At 41.0% G+C, this 19763-nt stretch overlaps 1 protein-coding gene across 5 annotated transcripts in view; it reads left to right on the top strand.

The window, feature by feature from the left end:
* Positions 1-9924: 9924 nt before the first annotated feature.
* The window catches only part of ubtf (upstream binding transcription factor), a 79261-nt gene continuing 69422 nt past the window's right edge, over positions 9925-19763 (top strand). Inside the window, exons 1-3 of one of the 5 annotated variants that reach the window (XM_063037475.1) lie at positions 9925-10403; positions 12148-12245; positions 19311-19483. In XM_063037475.1, the coding sequence (XP_062893545.1) occupies positions 12191-12245; positions 19311-19483 (228 nt within the window). In that variant the 5' untranslated portion in view covers positions 9925-10403; positions 12148-12190. Of the gene's footprint in view, positions 10404-10452; positions 10771-12147; positions 12246-19310; positions 19484-19763 lie in introns of those variants that run through there. The other 4 variants (XM_063037478.1, XM_063037477.1, XM_063037476.1 and 1 more) reach the window with 4 other exon arrangements.

Raw genomic sequence — 19763 nt, 5'->3', positions numbered from 1 at the left:
AAATTGAATCCTAAACTCAGTTATAGGAGGCGAAGGTTAATGGTTCTGATCGGAAAACTTAACAGCTTCGTTCCACAGAAATCAATACTAAGTCCCTAATTTTTATGGCTACATTAATGATTCATATTTAAATGTAGGAGGCATGATAAAAGAAGTTTGTAGATGATACAAAATGGCTGTGTGGCTGTCTGTGAAGAGAAAGTCTTTAGATTGCTTTCAAATATAGATGACCTAATTAGAAATTGGCAAATGGGATTCAGTACAGAGAAGTATGAGGAAATGTATTTGGGGTGTCTATCCACATGAGATGGCATTGGGTTTGCTGACCGCTAAATTCTAAACTCAAGTGAAAACTTTAAGCACTATCGAATATAAATAGCCACAAGTACTCTCATTAAAGAGAGATTATACTGTAATTACCCAATCTTCAAAGACCAGTTCACTTCCCTGTTTATTCTCCATGGCAAATTTAGCTGCCAATACTCACTATTTGTGTGGTGGTCCCCTCTCCCTACTAAGGAGAAGATACTCCCAGCTAGTTTAAAAACACAATTCATTTATTGACAGTAATACACATTTACATCCACACATTCTTAAACACATTTAAAACTCGCAGAGATTTCCTATCTTAAACATTTCCAGTTCTCACAGAGGATTTCTATCTTGTCTTAAATCATTGAATCATTATATTGAACCTTGAAACATTATACAACATTTCCAAATTACAAACCACTTCTAAAACACAAAGCACAAATCATTTCTTAAGAATAAAGGACAAAGGATTTTTTAAACTTAAAGGATTTCCAAAACACAGGTACAATTCCTGTAAACTAAAAAGACATACCCATAATGGAAACAGGTCATCCATCGCAGAAACTAAAGTTGGAGGAATGGATTTTCGTTCACTCCTTTCATGGTTCCTTGATGTTCTTTACCCAATTCATAATAAGCTTGAACTGCTGTCAACATTTATACTCCTTTTCTTCCACTTGGGTGACTTCACATGATTATGATATTTCCTCAGATATCCTTTTAACTCAAATGGTTCAAAACAGGGGTTCCCAACCTATTTTCTGCCATGGAGCCTTACCATTAACCAAGGAGTCTGTGGACCCCAAGTTGGGAATCCCTGGTCTAAAAGTGTATTTGGAGACATAGACCTCAACTAATGTTCATAGTTCACAATTAATGCTGTAAAGATAACTTTGAGCACATAAACATTGCAACTATAAACAAATCAGTTATTGTTATGTTAAATGATATTATCCATCTATTCAGTGAACTTTCTTAATTTAAGCAACTTAAAAGCCAGCTGGTCTGCTTGAAACAACCTATTGTCTTATACTGTTGTAATACCCTGGTTCATATTTTTACTGTTATGCTGTATGTATTTCATTTTGGCAGTTCTGTAAGAGCAGTCTATTCTGGTTTTATGTTTGTTTGGGTTATTGTTGAAGATAAGAGATGAGGAGAAATGTGTGCCATCCAATTAGGATGGTCGGATTAAGGGGAGGATTCTCTGATGAGGGACACTAAGATTGGGCTTGGGGCTTTTGTTTGAGAGGAGATGAAGAGAGAAGATGCGGGGGAGAACCGGTTGTAGCATACGATCTGGTGGGAGACCTGTTTGTTCGAGATGGATTGCGAGCGACGTTTGGAAGGTGGTGTGTGCTTTCAAGTTAACTGGGGGCCCAGCGCGTGAGTGACAGAGAAGTTAAAGATGAGCTCCAACTTGTGCACATTTGACTATTTAATTAGAATGGGCTCTTTGCTTTTTGTTATTCTTTAGTAAAGGGAGTTGAAAAAGGCTTATGAATTAGCTGAGGTTCTGGCTGCTAAGTAGAATCAAGGAAATAAGAGGAGGTATGATCAGAAAGTTAGGTTCTCCCAACTCATGCCTGGAGACCAAGTACTCATAAAGAATTTGGGGCTATCTGGGAAGCATAGGTTGACTGACCGCTGGGTGGCTACACCCTGTGTAGTGGAGAGTCAGATGCCAAATGTACCAGTTTTCTGGGTGAAATCAGAGGCTGTGAATGGGCCGGTCAAGATTCTCCATCGGAACCACTTTCTGCCTCTGGGACAAGAGGCCTTTTGCTAACTCCCCACTAATTAAGGAAGAGATTCCCAACCCTTCTCACACTGAGGCAGGTGGAATGGGGGGTCTAGCAGTGGACAGGCAGGTTTTCAGCTGGACCCCGAAGGGGGACTGGGCTCTAAAACAACTGGGAATAAAGCTGAACTCAGCCAAGTGGCGGAGGGGCCTGCGATACCGGAAGGCCAGAGTTAGAGATGGGGGGGGGGCGGTGGTGGAGGCCTCTCCACATAGACCAGGAGTATCCCAAGGAACGCCTGAAACTGAAGATGTAGATGAGGGGGTACAGAGGTCTCAAAGAGTCAGGAGACCCCCAGAGAGGCTGGCCTATATAACACCGGGGGAACAAAGTGTTGTGACTATCCCCCAGTGAGATATGTCTCTACCATTTACAAGTGGATTGATGTCATCACGAAATTCCTTTGAAAATGGTGTCATTAATGACAGGATGACAAATTATTTTGAAGTCATGAGGACATGACTCCAGTGGTGTGGCCAGTCAGGATGCTCTCAATTGTGCCCCTGTAGAAAGTCCTTAGCTTGTTTACAAAGCTGTGTTTTTTTCACTTCAAACTGATTACTGCATTCCATTTACACTTTAAGAACTGAAGATTGATTTCCATTGATGACCTGAAACTAAACAAACTGTTAGCTGGAAGCTTACTTACAACTGTTTTTGATCTTTAGAAAGCAAAGTTAGCAAAAAACCCAAGAAATGAATATTTATAACACACAGATCTTTAAAAGTATGAAACTAGGTCAATAAGATGACTGGAAAACCATTTGGGATGCTTTCCTCTATTAGCCAAACTCATATTCTCCAGATCGCAGCTTGAGAAGCACGTACAGGTCCTATTGCTTTACTGCAAAGACATGACCAGACTGGAGAATATGTAAAGATGTTCAAGGATGGCATCAGAACAGGAAAAAATTAGGTAAGTGGACCAGTCAGTTCGATTGAGAACAACATCTCCCCGACAATCTCCACCAGCACAGGTGCACCATAAGGCTGTGTGCTTAACCCCTGCTCCATTCATTTTATACACATGACTGTGAGGCTACATACAGCTCCAATGGCATATTTAAGTTTACTCTCGACACCACTGTTGTTGGCCAAATCAAAGGTGGTGATGAATTAGCATATAAGAGAGAGATTCAAAATCTGGCTGAGTGTTGCCACAACAAAAATCTCTCACTCTATGTCATTTAAACTAAGGAGCTGATTATTGACTTCAGGAGGAGGAAATTGGAGGTCCATGAGCCAGTTCTTATCAGATCAGAGGTGGCGAAGGTCAGCAACTTTAAATTTTTCAAAGTTATCATTTCAGGGTAACTGTCCTGTGCCCAGCATGCAAATGCAATTCTGAAGAAAGCATGTCAGCGCCTCTACTTCCTTTTGAGTTGCCGAAGATTCGGCATGATATCTAAAACTTTGACAAACGTTCTATAGATTGGTGGTGGAGAGCATATTGACCTGTTGCATCACAGCCTGGTATTGAAACACCAGTGCCCTTGAATGGAAAATTTTACAAAAGGTCTTGAATATGCCCAGCACAGGTAAAGCCTTCCCCACCATTGTGCACATCTACACGAAGCATTGTTGCAGAAAAGCAGCAAGGACACCCACCACCCAGGCCATATTCTCTTCTTGCTGTTGCCATCAGGAAGAAGGTACAGGAGCCCACACCACCAAGTTCAGGAACAGTTATTACTACTCAACCGTCAGGCTCTTGAACCGGAGGGGATAACTTCACTCACCCCATCACTGAACTATTCCCACAACCTATAGACTCACTTTCAGGGACTCTTCATCTCATGTTCTCAATACTTGTTACGAATAAACTTTACTCTGGCTTCCAGCCGGATACAGGTATTGATCTTAACTGATGTTTCGATGACAAACTCTGACACTTTCATCGGGGATGATGCCTGAGCATGTCTAGTCCAGTGGTATTTACGTCCCTCCTGATTGGTTAGTCCTTATCCAATCAGGTTTCTGCTGTCCCACCTTGTTTACAATCGAATTCCAGTTCTTTCTTTGAGTGAGACCTTCATCTTTGTTAAAATTCTTTTCCTCTAGTTTTATTATGTTTCTTGGATTTGCTGTGCATGCCCGCAAGAAAATGAATCTTATGGTAGTACATGGTGACATATATGAACTTTAATAATAAATTTACTTTGAATTTAGTCTTAGCCAAGAAATAAAAACTACTGAGTGTATTCAGATAAAGTAACCTGAGTAAGGATTAGAGGGGTGATAAGTATTTTTCTCTAATCTGAGAGTAGAAGAGACTAGGAACGTACTGCCTGAAAGATATACAGGCAAAATCATCATCACATTTAAAATGTACTTGCATGTATATTTGTGGAGGAATGACCTGAGGGCTGTGGACTTCACGTTGGAGTGGGATTAGACTGGCTTGGCCTTATTCAGCTGGTGTGGTCACAACAGATTAAATGAAATCCATGGAAAGTGAAGGTGTGGGGACACTAATGGAAGATACCAAGCAAAACAAAGTGAAAAGAGTGGGAGTTTAATTAACATTTCTTGATCTGGTCAAGTTATAACTCTTCTCACTTTGTATCTAAGAACATGTTACACAACTCTACACCTGTCTCATTTCTGTATCTTCTATTCAAAGCCACAGTTGCAAAGTCCTTCTGCTCCTGACTATACCTCACAGAAATTCCAGTGGTGGTTTTGCATCTGGAGCTGTCCTTACTTCTTGATAAATGGGGTTTGTAAAAGATGAAATCAAGTCCTTAGAAAGACGTGACATAGGACCAGAAGATGTAGAATCCTTGTGGGTAGAGTTAAGAAACCGCATGGGTAGAAAGACCCTAATGGGAATTACTTACAGGCTTCTGGACAGTAGCCAGGATGTGAGGTTCAAATTACAATGGGAGATAGAAAAGACTTGTAAAAAATGTGATGTTACTTTCCCTTCCTGAAGGCCACAACTAATTCCTTGATCCTACTGATGTTGAGTGCAAGGTTATTGCCGTGACTGAACTCAAACTGCTGATCTATCTCGCTCCCGTACACCTTCTCATCACACTGAAATTCTGTCAGCAAGAGTCGTGTCATCGGCAAATTTATAGATGGCCTTTGAGCTGTGCCTAGCCACACAATGTCTACTTACTGCTGACCCACCGAATCCCATTAATGGTACTTACTGGGTTTGTGGCCAACAGCTGCTAGGGACACCCTTTCTAAAATGGGATCTTTGGCTTGAAGGTTGGCTTGGTTGTTGTATTCTAGTGCCGTAAATGTACCACCTGCCCACCCTCTCTCTACATCCTACTGTGTGGGGCTGCCATCAAAAGACAATTGAGACTGAGTGTTTCTGGATTGTAGTGTTCCTCTTCTGGGAACCTGCCAGATTGGCTTATGAAAGCATTAAATGGCTTCAGCACTGCAGGAGAAATTAGCTACTAACACAGCCTTAGCGTTACATGATATGAGCCGGGCCATCAATGACATTACTGCCAAAATTCAGGCACTGTGGACTCTCAAAATTGACTAGCACTAGACATACTGTTGTCTACGAGAGGTTGTACTTATGCTATTATTAGCCAGGAATGTTGCCAACTGTCCCTGATGAAACTGTTACAGAGTTGCATTATTGAAATTCAGTAAGATTTATGTTGTTCTCTACAGGACAAGAGGAGGGAGTGTGGAAATTGCGATAAGGCAAGGATAGCCTGGGGGAGTTGTAGTCAAGCGAGACCTTTGAAGTGAGACGGCAGCAGTGTGAACTCAAGCCAGACTTTTCCAGAAAGGTCTTGCTAAAACATAGGATTCCTTTACACAATAGGGGATAAGCAAGCTAACTATAATGTAAGGATGTGAAACATACCAAACTAAGACACAATTGTCTTTACTAACTTCAAAGTATCATTGGCTGTCTACTTGAAGTTTCAATTGGCTTTTAGCATCTCTATTGTGAATGGTGATTGATCTTGCAAATAAGGAATTCAAACATATACAATTTACCAATCAATATCTGTAACTACTGAAGTAATTCTGCATAAAAATAGTAGTTTTCTGTCCTGGCTTCAGAAGAGGGGTGTACAGTATTTTAAAAATCGAGAAATAGATAAGCTGATTGTAATTAAAAGACTAAGCAACTGAACAGTTTTAAATATCTACCCAATTCAATCATAACCTGATGAACTTACAGATCTTTTCAAGTGAGTTCTCTCCTGCATGTACACTGTTTACTGTTAAATTCACTGCAGCAGTTCAGAATTTACAAAAAACAGAAACACTGATTCAAGATGGTGGCCAAACACTATTTACTCAGAGCAACTAGAGATGGACAATAAATGCCATTCCAATGATTTTTACTAGTGTCTTGAAAAAAATAAACCCTTCAATTTTGTTTCCCTTGATATAGTAATCAATATTCGGGACCTTTCCTATTAGCTGTTGGTGACTGCACAACAGTGGAAATTCAGAAAATGCTGTACATAGAAATAAAAAGAAATCAGAGATAGCCTCCATCCTGAAGATCAGAAAGCCTGTTTCCAAAACTTGTAATCAGAGACCCTGTGGAAAGCATTGATATGTTGGCAATTAGTCCTAATCTTCCAAGAGTAAAAAAAATCTTTTCTTGTGCCGTAGACACGCTTAATGTGTGGGATGTATTATACCTGAGACTATCCGTTTGTATACAATGGATTAAAGGCTTTTCTTAAATAAGTATTTCCTATAAGTGCTACATTTAGCTTCAACATTATTTTCCTAATTCACTTTGATTGGGTCAATAAAAAAACTGTTAATTCAAATTTCTCTTCAAATACGTATTTATATTTAATTAAAACTTTGAACTGCGCCATGTTCACGATCTTCTGCAGCTTCTTTCGATCTTGGACAGGACAACTTCCAAACCAGGTTGTGATGCACCCTAGAAGAATGCTTTCTACGGTGCATCTATAAAAATTAGTGAGGGTTTTAGGGGACAAGCCAAATTTCTTTAGTTTTCTCAGGAAGTAAAGGAGCTGCTGGGCCTTCTTGGCAGTGAACTCTGCTTGGTTGGACCAAGTCAGGTCATTTGTGATATTGACCCCGAGGAACTTAAAGCTTTTGACCTGTTCCACTTGCGCACCACTGATGTAAATTGGGTCGTGTGGTCCGCTACTCCTTCTGAAGTCAACAACCAATTCCTTTGTCTTGCTGACGTTGAGGGATAGGTTATTGTCTTTGCAACAATGTCAAATTTAAGAGACTGCTAGACAGGTATATGGAGGAATTTAAGGAGGGTGTTATATAGGCAGGGTTTAAGGGTTGGCATAACATTGTGGGCCGAAGGGCCTGTACTGTGCTGTACTATTCTATGTTCTAAAAGTAAAATATGACACATAAGTATATTAAGCAACACATACGGTGATCATCAGGTCATTCTGTAGCTATATCACCCAACAGAAAATAATTCAGAGCTTTTAAAGTAAGACTAACACTACTTCAGGATGCAGTTGTTAAAGGCACAGTCACATCTTTAGCGTGCATTTCAGATTAATGGCCTAACTCAGATGATAATGAGGTGCTAGAGATTTAAAGCCAATGTCTATTAAAATATTCTGGTAGGACAACAGGTGTATGAAATATACCTCAGGGCTATTTGATTTATCAGTTAACTAATATCTTGGAATGGGAATTTTAGAAAGCAGTCGGGATTACATCAAGTATGTAGGCTTCTTCTGTGCCACTTTTAATGTGACCATAATATGTAACTGAAAATACTTAAATAACACAATGATTTAAGATACTTGTCAGCACCTTTCTATAGTGCTGCTTTTAGGAGCCATGAATTGCTTGCTCTGTTGATACTGTGGTTTTAACAGGCAAATTCCCACAAATAATTGTTTGTAAACTTATGCCATCAATCAGATCATATCTGTCAACAGTAAATGAAAACTTTGGCCTACGCCAGAGAGAGTAATTTGAAATTATTTCCTATACATGTATTTAAAGAATACAGAACGAAATGTGGCATCTGCAGTATTACAATACTAGGTTCATATTTGTTGCATATATTTTTAAAACGTGCTACATCGCAGAACTATATTTTTAATGCTTGTAAATTAGGACGCGTATGCACATCAATGCACACAAAATGCTGGAGGAACTCATAAGGCCAGGCAGCATCTACGGAAAAAAGTAAACAGTCGACGTTTTGGGCCGAGACCCTTCATCGGGGCTGGGAAAAAGAAGATGAATGTATCCGTATGTTGTGCCTTGGAATGGCAACACTGCCAGAGGGTGGTGGGAAGAAGTTACTCAGTTTCTCAAATAGTGTCAACGCGGTGTGAACATTTCCGGAGATGAATGGGCACACGCACACAAAAATAACGGGCGAGGAAAGGTGATTAAATAGAAGCAATTAGCCTATGCTAACAAGAGTTGCGGAAGAAATAGGTATTTTGATATATTTTCGTTCTTTGTATTGTAATATTCCACCCCGTTCAGTTTCTTGTCATAGTCAAATGTAATTGAATGGAATTGGAGGACTCAGAGAACACTTTGTAATTCCGAATTTAATTTGTTTTTGTTGGAGGAAGGCAGAACTGGGAATGAAGTCCCTCGAGAAGTATGACTTCGGAATATTGGAATTTAGCCTCCAGATCAAGTTACAATTTGGCTACGGATAAGTAAAGTGAAACTGCCCACGGAAAGAAAATCTGGAACCGGACTCAATGACTGCGATTCTACCGCACCTCGCAGAAGTCGACCGAAGCCGAGGGACAGGTTATGGCTTCGTCTCCTCCAGGGCCCCAGGTAGAACGAGAAAACAGAATCAACCAGTTAATGATATGATTGTGCCAGACCGTTTTAATATTGTAACAAACTTGTTGGAAGCATTCTCGATAATTGAATAAAACTACAGCTATTCACGTCTGTAGTATTCTCTTGGTTGCTGACTCCAAATGACTGCAAGAAATCTGTAAGGAGGAAAATAGCTGACGTGAAAATGCGCAATTATCAATAAATAATTTAATCCACTTTCACTTAACGCAGTAAATATTACTCCGCTTTCGACGCTACATGTTTAGCAAAACTCATAAGCTAAACTTTGCCGATGCGAGGCTGAAACGCATTCTAATTCCAAATGCGTAACATAACAAGGGATAGGCCAGCAGTAGGATCCTTCCCACTAACATCACAGCGACAGGGGGCACCAAGGCTTTGATTGACAGGTGCTTGGAAACGCCCCCGTTCACAAAGCCAACTCCGTTTCATGTTTCCCTCAGTTTGCTCACGCACTTTAATCACTTTTGCAACATATCTTGTTATGGGGGTGTAGTTACAATGTGGCTGAACCGTTAGTGTGACCGTCATGACTGTATATCTACATACGCGGCCTCAAGACAACCCAACTCAATTAATCGCTTGGGACACTCCAACCCACCAGAGATCAATTTTCTCTCCAAATCCAACGTCACCCAACTCGCGATGATGCCTCGAGAGTCACCACAACCCTTTCTGGCTGGGAGAGCTTTCTCATCCTGCAATCTGTTTAGTAACAAACCGAGTGATTTGGGACGTTCACTGTGGGACTATCATCGCCCGATAAAACTGGACTTTCAATTTAATAATCCCTTTGGCACACCCTGAAGCTACCGAACTACCCACTGATTACTCCTTTTAAAATTCCCGCCCCGTACTGTATAAATTCATTAATTTATTTCTGGCAATTTTCATCTCCATTGGCTCGACAGGGAATGACGTGCAGCACAACAAAGGTGGAGTTGAAAATTAAATAAAAATGTAGCAAAGAAGAAAGCTGCGGCTCGGTGTTACATTGTAATAGCTGCACTTCACTGCAACTAACTATTCAACACTGGCAATTAGTCCGGGGATAGACAGCACTCTGGCCGCAGCGGAGCGAGGAGTGCCAGCTTTCGTTATTTTAACATTTCTCAAGAATAACAAACTTCGCCTCAAAACTTTTACTTATTATAGAAAGATATCTTGTCTTTTTCTGAAAAAAAAACGAAATCCTTCCGCCTCCCTTCACTGTGCGTTGCTTCTTGGCTGTTAAAATTGCTGGTGGCTGGGGCCGCTTTTTTGCCGAGACAGCAGCCGAATACAGCGGGCTCGCTAAAGCAAAAACAGTCGGAGAAGCGTAAGGGGGATGGGGGAAGGAGCTGATCCGGAAAAAGGGGATTGGAGAGGTCGGAAGTATCGCGAAGCATGCCGGCTCTCAACGGGGACTAGAAAGCGTCCACGCCCGGGGCCAGCGCCGTGGATCTGGCGAAGGTTCAGCCCAGGTTCGCCTTGTTTTGCAAGACGCCTAGACGGAAGGTAAGGTGGTTTAAAAATTCTGTCAGAGAAAAAATAAAGTGTATTTTATCGAAAAAGAATTAAAATGCGTATTAAAACAATGCAGAAGGAGCCGGGTGTGTGCTCCGCTTCTGAAAGAGGTGAGCGAGGAGAGAGTGCGAGCGGGGGTTCGGCATGGGGCTGTGCCGAGACGGTTGCGCCGTGGAGCCGCCTCTTGTCGACAGCAGCAGGAAGCTGGTTGGCTCTGGTGGCCGCGCCAGTGCAGGGGCTCGTTGTCTCGGATTCATTCCCTCGGTTCCGGCCCCTTTTGTCTTCCGCTGCTCTCTCTGCTTGGCTCCCATTTTACCGCGTCTCTCTCTTCAAGCAGAGTGCGAGGCTCCCGGGCTGGGTGAGTGACTCTGGCCGCCCGCTAAACCACCCTTGAGCTTTTAGTCGTCTTTTTCTTTTTATTTTCTACCCACTTTATATATGTCTATATATAAATATCTACGTATATATATCTACGAGATTTTCTAATTGTGTCTCATACATGTTCGGTTCACTCGGATTTTTTTTATTTACAAAAATATTTAATATAACTAAAATTTTAGTTCGATTATTTACTTTTATTCCTTTTCTTTTTTTTCTTCTTTGGAACAAAAAGGGGGCTATGCTTTTGTATTTGCTGTTTTAATTTCATGCTTATTTTTTCCGTGGCGGGTTTGTGCCGTGTTGTAGCCCGGGCTGTGGCGCTCACATGGCGGACCGAGTCCTTCGTCCATTCCGGGCTGCGTTGGCTCTCAATCCATCGCAAATTTCGGTCGCTCGTGTGGAAGCGAAGACGATCAGTAGCTGAAAAGTGATTGTTAATGAAATTTCCTGATTGATTTCAGTTGCTAAATTCGAGATCTTAAAAAAAATGAAATTAGCGATTTTTAAAAAAAATTAAAATTCGTTCGAATTTTATTTTCGTTTTTAAAGTGTTACACTTTAATTTTTCGCATTTAATGTAATAAAAATTTACAGTTTTTTCGGGGTTTTCTCGATAGCTATGGTAGGGAAAGACACTGCGCCGAGCCCTGGTAACATGGCCGTGCGGCTGCTAAGTGCAGCCGCAACTCGGACGCCATGACTGGGACAAGAAGAGAGCCACGCGTCGGGCCGAGCCTCCGGGGGCAGCGGCTGGAGGATGAGGGGAGGGGAGGGGAGGGGGGGGGCGGCAGCGCTGAGCTCGGAGCGCTTGCCTGGTGTTTGGTGCATTGAGGCGGGGGGGGGTGGTGAGGTTTGCAGAGGGGAGACAAGGAGCGGCTGTGTGCCGTCGGGGAGCTGGGCTAGGGCGGATGAGAAGACGACGGGGGAAAGAGAGGAGACGCTTTTCGCCCTTGCCTTTCGTCATCGTCTCTTTTTTTTCCTCCCCCTCCCACTCCCCACCGAGGAATTGCAGTTGCTGCCGACCCGAGATGCACGTTCCCCTCCCCGGCCACAGTTGCAGCGCATTCCGAAGTCTCCGATGCTTGCTTTCTCTTTTGTCCGCTTCGTGCAGCGCCGCTCCTGCCCTGGACTCAAGCTGCGACTGGGCGGTGTTCTACAGAGCAGCTGCTCCGAGCTGTTGCACTCGCTGATACTGGAGGGGAAAAGGAGGAAAAGGAAGAGGAGGGAGGGGAGACGTAAGCACTGGGGGATTGACTAGAGTGGCTTGCGATAGAGACACGCGCAGGGGGGAGATAGCTGTTGCAGTTTTGGTCTTGTGGTACAGCCTAATCTGGTCTCGCTCGCTCCTACGCAGGTAGTTGGTGGACTCAAAGAATAGTGTGTTTCTGTTGAGCAACATGAACGGAGAGACAGCAATGGCAGAAACTACTGAAGTGAGCGATGCTAAAGAAGGTGAGTTAAATGGAGGCGAGGTTGCCCGTTGAGAACGGACTACGAGAATTGAGTATTCCCGAAAATTTACATTCTTATCCAGACAGTGGTATTTTCAAAGCTTTTTATTTGCAAAATGAAGAACTCATTATTTCAAGTTACCATTGCAGAAAATTTCTTCTTTCCTTCATTCCAAATTGCAATTTGATCAGAAAGCGCTAAAGCGATATTTATAGTATAAATTACGTGCTTTGAAAACTAACAGCCACGTTCAGCCATTGTGAGTATTCTTCATTAAACACATTTTGGTTTGTGCTCCATCAAAGAAAGAATAATTAGAGTAGAGTGTCAAGGGATGAAAATTAAGCCCTGATTATATTTTGACTGAGATACTAGGAGTGATGTGTTTATCATATACAATAAATCGGATGGATGTAGAGCACCATGAGTTTCCCTTGGTATTATGCCAGTTAACGTCTAATACCATGCAATGTAATTTAGATATTGTGTGATTATTTTGATTTTTTTTTGTCTTTAGGTTTCAACTTTGTTTCAGCCAAAAATATAATTTGTTGGTGGCCATGTTGTATAATGTGATGATCACATTCTCTGTTAGTCACAATGGGGTTTGAAATGATGGTCCAAGCTTTCTTATATTGAGAGCATAACTATAATTTCTATGTCTTCTAATATCTGTTCTTGCTGTTTTTTGTAATCAAGGACAGAGAACCAGCAATAGGAGAAAATGTTTCATTTGTTGCATCTCATGCCCAAGTTAAATTAGGAATAGATTAATTGTTGATATGAAACTGTTCTAAAGTGACAGGAGCTTTACAACTAAATGTTAGGGATTGTATGGGGTTACCATCCAGTTGAAATACTGCGGTATCTCAGAATACTGGTAATAGGTATCTATTTGTCTAATGTTTTGATATTAATCATTGGTGTGCAAGGTATGACTGAATTTAGGAATGTCACTTGAGAGTCATGTTGATTCAAAGAGGATTCAATTTTCCTTCTGTCTTTTCAGTCCTACAGTCCAGGACCAAAGTCATTAGCTGGTTATTTAACAAATGCAATTTTGAATCCAGAGCGCTAAGTATCAAGAGTTTTCGTAAACAGCATGGTGAATGGATCAAGTTTCTTGGCATCATCCTCCTGAGCAGAGCACAGCACGGACATACTCCATGTAGCACCGAATCTTGGTTCCACTTGCCATGAGTGGTACTGCAACAGGAATCATTGGTGATCTTGATGGCATCAATAAAATTGCAGATCAAACTGTGTGTTTTAATATCTAGTGTTATGTAGATGTGTTCTTATACAGGTCAGGAGATGATTTTTATTTTCAAAAAAGTATTGTGCTTTTTGGCCATGGTTTTCCTTTTCTGCTGAATCTGTAACAAGTTTGGTCACTTTCACTGGTTGACATACAGAGAATCACAATCCATGGCACAGCCACTACAGTTTTTTTTTAAAGGCAGATTTAATAACATTCATGGCTCAGGTTTTCAGTCAATAACTGAGGCTCTTATTTTTTGAAGTAAAATGTAATTTCTGTTAACCGTGCACGTTAAAGGTGGGAATTGGTCATTGCTGTTCCACCTTTCCCTGCTCCGGAAACTTAGTGACAGTGCCATCTCACACATGGAACTCAGCAAGAAAACATTCAGGTTTGTTCATTCTGTGAATGTTTAATGCCTGGATTACTGTTGGACAATGGATATGAAGAACTTAATTTCATTCCTTCAGATTTTGTGTATTTAACAAAATTCATGTTTCATATTTGCCCATTATTTCGAATTCGGTTAACTGTTTTTAACATGCCATTTTCTGGCACTCAGTAAATATTCTTCAAGATGATTGCAAGTCCCAGTTCCCCTGTAGAGAGCACCATGTTGTCTGGATTTCTTATCCAAGTTCTCTGATAAATGCCTGATGCCAGAGCCTAGTATCCTGAAGGCCTAGGCATGGCCATTTGCTATTAACCTATTTTGTCATTGTAATGTGGACTCTGGATACTGTCAGGCATGGCAGAATGTAAGTCACCATCATCCAATGTTTGGGGTGTGGCTTGCTAGGGGATGGCAGTTTCTGTACAATGTAAACAATAGTGGTGGGTTAGAAGCAGTTGCACTGGAGACTCTCTTGAAAACATTTTTCATTATTGGCATGCAAAGTGCCTTTGTATTTTTGTTGCGGTGGAATTCAACCTTGCCACGTGTGGTTAAGTGTCAGATAACTAGCTATCTCTGAATATTACTCTGAGACAGTGGAGAGGAGTCCAGATCTTTGAATTGGCACGAGTGAATTATTAGCCAAGGTCATCTATATATTTATTGATAGAATCAAAAATAAGCATATAAGTGATCTGGTGTATTGAACTGGGGAGAAATATTCTCAGATAACAATGTTTGCTTCCTCTGCACTTGGGAAAGGCTAAAGAAAGATGTTGGAAACCTAGAAAGATACTTGGAGGGGGTCAATGTTAAGAATAGAGAAGATTAAAAGGAAATTATCAATCTCTGCATTATACCAACTACTGTCCACTGAGAAGAATTGCATTTGGTGAATAGGAAAATTGGTTGAGTTTAATGTTGAAAGCAGTTTTCTACGTTCTCCAGCAGCAATGTATTAGGCCAGAGTCCTGTACTTAATGCACCCAAAAAAAATCCTTGTTAAGTCAATAAGCTCCTGGTCCAATAGGGGGAGAAGTGTGGACTCATTAATTTCCAGCAAGTCATCTTTGCTAAATAGCTTCGAAACACAAATGAAAATTTGTACACAACTCTATTGCAGCCACAATGCTTAAAAAGCTGAAGATGCACAGCCAATGATCAATTTGATGAAATGCAACTTGGCTTAAAGTCACTGGGCAGGAAAGTTTGTAAGGAGGTTGACAGTCAGCGGTGGTGAATCACGATAGAAGGGAAAACATAATTTTATGTTAAGCTGAAAGAGGTGGGTGAGCTTTAATGAGTTATTAAAGATGAGGGGATATCCCATGGACCTCGCGTTTGAAACCGTTGGGCTAGACTGTTTTGTCTTATTGCTCACCATTCCATGGAGCTGGTGGAAAGCAATCCTTGTTCAAAAATCATGAAGTTGGGTAACTTGCAGATAAAGCAACCGGGCACATTGTAGCTTGTTGCAATGACTTTAAGCTGAATTGGAAGCTGTGAAATTCCATCATCAGGAGGGTTTAGAATATGTTGGGCTGTTTCACCTTTTTCTGGCATTCAAGAAGAAAGTGAGTTTGGGAGTGAAGTGTGACCAGAGTTGAGAGAATGGAGGCTGGTTAACTACTCCTATTGGGCAGGAGATTTGGAGGAAGTGGCAGGTAGTGAATTAAAATAGTTTTAGCAGGATGTGAAATGTTAAAAGGGAAAGGATCAAATTTGGGTTTGGGAGCTGAGTAAAGGTGCACTGGATGGGGTGGTATTTATGAAGAGCATCACCAGTGAGGTTTAGATACAGTCAGGGAGTGATAGATGGTAAGTTGTGTCATTAAATGGGTAAGTGAGAAGTTGGGAATTGAGGTGAATGCAAAGGATGCGGGGGGGGGGATTGTGGGATGGGGAAAGAAATGGATGAACATGCATACAAGCAGCAGGATGGGGATGGGATATATAGTGGTCACCTCATTCATTTTGGTAGTCCAGGTAAGGCCCTTCATGAAATGCTAAACTAGCAGCTCTCAGGCTGAGACCTCGTGTGTAGCAAAATAAGATGTAAGTGTTGTCAAATTAATTGAATGCCATTTGGGTCATTTTGTGTACTGAAGTGTTGGCAACAGCTGAGTCAGTTTTGTTCTTGAGCCTGGAAACGCCACCTGGTTCATGCGAAGACAACTTCAATCTACACTTCCAAGAAACATATTTGTGTTTTTATACTTGTGGAAAAAGGTGAGCTTAAATGTAATTTTGATGTGTGAATTTACACAGATAATAGCTTGGATTGTAAGGATTGATAGATTCTCGACGTACGGGAAAAACTCAAATCTTAAAATTGTGTATTTTAGTGTTGGTGACGAGGTAGCTATCATTTTGATGTCTTAAGTCAAACTGTAACATGGATCTAAAGGGAGTGGGTCACAATATGTTACATGGAGAACAACAAAAGGGCTTGTGTTTAATTAAAACTAGCAGCTTCACTGTTGCTGTCCTTTCCACACACAGCAGATGGCTGATTTGAAAGTTGAGTCATACGTATGAATCTGATTTGTGTGAATTCTAGATCTGACCCTTCAATAAGCAGAACATGAAACAAGGTTGATTTTTTTCCCCCTAGAGTAATAGGAAATACTGACCCGCATCTTAAGTTTCATACAAGGACATAAGATTGGGCAGAGAGAATAGCAATTTTCATAACTCCATCGTCTCGGATCTATACTTGTTTTTTGAGTAGTCCAGAATTTTGCTTGGTAGTTCCTTGTGATATTGGTGGAAGCCATTTGGCCCATTGAGTCTGTGTCACCAATTCCACTTTCCCCCACTGATACTCCCTGAAGGCTATTTTTGTGATATTCCCATCAATACCCCTGGAAACTGTCAGTCACCAATCAGCCTTCCAACCAGGATTTCCTTTATGGGTGAAAACTGGTGCATCCAGAGGAAATCTACGCAATCACAAGGAGAAAGCAAAAGCACCACACAGCAGTAAAAATATATACAGTTGGGGCTGTGGACCAGCAGCTGTATAACCAAGCTCTGGTTGATTGTGCTAGGTAGGACTTTATTGCCACAGGCTGCTCCTCTCTTGTAATTCCTACATGGGGTTTGTCTAACACATTGCTCTTAAGAATAGTTTTCTCTCCTTTTTATATAAAAAAAAATCCATAAAGTAGTGGATGATTGTAAGACAAAATAATACAATGCCTTGTGTTCTCTATGATACATTGTGGTCCCCTCTCTTCAGATGCACATTATGGTTTGCCTTAGACATCAGCATAATGGCTGCTTTACCACAAACATGAAAATTTGCAATTTAAAAAATATATAATGAGGTTTTTCCTGTGCCATTGAAGAACCTGCCATTAGTGCTTACAATCCAATGTGTTATCTGTGTAGCCCCACACTGCATTTAAACTCATCATTCTCCATAAATATAAAAATGCAAATATTTCTTGGAAGTGTAGATAAAAGCATGATTTACACTTGTCTGCGTTAAATTGGAGCTTTAAGTCTTTAAAAAGAAATGTTTTCATTCTATTAGTTTTTAATCAATGATAAAGGTACACATAAAAACCCAAGGACATTTGTGAGCCTTGCAAAACTGATTTCTTCTTCCCAATTACTGCACTGATTCTCCACTCAGAATACTTGTCAGCAGTTAGGAAATTTGTATGTGCCTGTCTGGTTCTGCTTTGCAATGTGGTGCAAAGCCTGAGCACCTGACAGTGTTTCCACAATGTTGAGGAAGTCTTAGGATCAGGATCTGGAGGTAAATGGAATTTCCAAGTTGAGACAGCGTATGATTGGCAGTGTTCCTCCGGGTGGTGTTGTGGTCCCTACTGCTGCCTCTTGCCTCTTACCTCTTACCTCAGTTACAGAGCAACAAAAGTGCAGTGCTGGAGGGTTCTTTATTCCTTTGCATAGATACTGCCAGACTTGCTGAGATCCTCCAGCATTCCGTGTATGTTGCTCAAGATTTCCAGCATCTGCAGAATCTCTTCTCCAGTTATAGAGGTCACATTTGGGAGGTACTGTTGAAATAACCTTGGTGAGTAATGGTCTGCATTTTATAGATGATGCATGTTGCAGGCGCAATGCTTTGTAGAAAGAATAAGAGTTAGACTGATGGATGTGGTACTAATCCAATTATTGACTGCCAGAAGGCCTGAACTAGCATGCCTCTTTCCATACCTCTGTCCAGGTATGGAAGTTGGTGGATGCAGCCCAGTTCATCACAGGCAAAGCCCTCCACATGATCAATTACAAGGAGTGTTCTTGCAGGGAAGTGGTATCCACCATCAAGGCTCCCCTACCATCCAGACCATGCTCTCTTCTCGCTGTTGTTTCCAGGAAGGAGGTATAGGAGCCTTGGGTCCCACACCATCAGGTTCAGGAATAGTTATTGCCCTACAGCTATTGGGTTCCTGATCCATTGTGGATAACTTCAGTCACCACAAATCTGAACTGATACTACAACCTACAGTCTCACTTCCAAGGGCTTTTTATAACTTGTATTTTCAGTATTTTTTATTTGCGCAATTTCTTTAGCACATTGGTTGTTTGTCGGTCTTTGTTTTATGTATATAATTTTTGTACACTGTATTCTATTTCTTTTTCCTGTAAATGCCTGTGAGAAAATTTAATCATGAGGTAGTATGGCAACATATTCATACTTTGATAATAAATTTTACTCTGGCTGTAAGTTGAATGTTTCATCACACTACTACTCCAGAATTGTAACTGGAGGGGGAGGGCTTCATGGTGTCATGAGATAGTTGCTCACTGCAGCATATTCAACTTCTAAATTTTTATGGCGATGTGTTTGGTCCAGTTCTTTTTCTGGTTCAATGTCCATTTTAATCCACTGGGTACATTAGAGCTGTTGAAGAATAATCATTCCCTGGAGATTTTTGGAAATATTTGTAATAGTTTCATGTAAACTTGTAAAACAGAAGCAGTCCTGATGTTAAGTTTGTCTGTATATCTTGGGGTCAATCTAAGCTGGTGACTTTTCTCCTTGTGCAAGGCAGCCAGACCATTCTTTCTTGGTCACACTGAGCTGCTAGTAAGTATTTCTTGTTTATTCCCAAGTCATTATACCATCTAATGCTCAGCGACTTAGTGCAACCAATTGTTCTTTCCATGTGGTGTCCTGCACAGCCAAGGTAATCTTTTCTATTCCAGTTAAATAGAAACTTGACTGCTGTCTGTATTTTGATGCTGGTGAGTTGTTGGATTCTTATTTGTTGTATTTAGGATGCATCATTTTTTTCTGATTGAAGGGTTCATTTTAAAGCTCTTCAGATGGCATTCAGTACATGCTATTTGTTTCTAAAAGGGGCAGGAAAGAATTGTATTATTGTTTATGAAACTTGCTTTGAGATGTAGAAGTTGATTCACTTTTTCTCCACAGAGTGGCCAAAAGAGGACCTCCTGGGCCTGTTAGATAGCATGAGAAGCATGGTTCCCACCAATGATGTGATGAAGTTTAAAACAACAGAGTCACATATGGACTGGAATAAGGTGACCTTTGCCCATTATACAGCAGAAATGTGTAAACAGAAGTGGTCGGAGATCTCACATGAAGTAAGTCAACATTTAGCTGTTGTGCCTAAAAGGCACAACATAAAGGCCTTAAATAGCTGCACACCGTAATTTTTGAAATGTAGGTAGTTATTCCAACTGTGCTTCACTTGTGGAAAAGGTTACTTGTCAGATTGGCAGCTGTCTGAATAAGCAAATAAACATTTGGCAGTTTTCAGGCAAGTGCACCTTTAAAATCGGTGTCAATTAGAGGTACATTTTATTTAATTTATTGCTTAATGATGTACTATTATACAAGGATAACTTTGTGTCCCCCAATGTT

Source organism: Mobula hypostoma, chromosome X1, assembly GCF_963921235.1.
Source record: "Mobula hypostoma chromosome X1, sMobHyp1.1, whole genome shotgun sequence".
NCBI lineage: Eukaryota > Metazoa > Chordata > Chondrichthyes > Myliobatiformes > Myliobatidae > Mobula > Mobula hypostoma.
The sequence above is the reverse complement of the archived record's forward strand: the minus strand, read 5'-3'. Positions and strand labels throughout refer to the sequence as shown.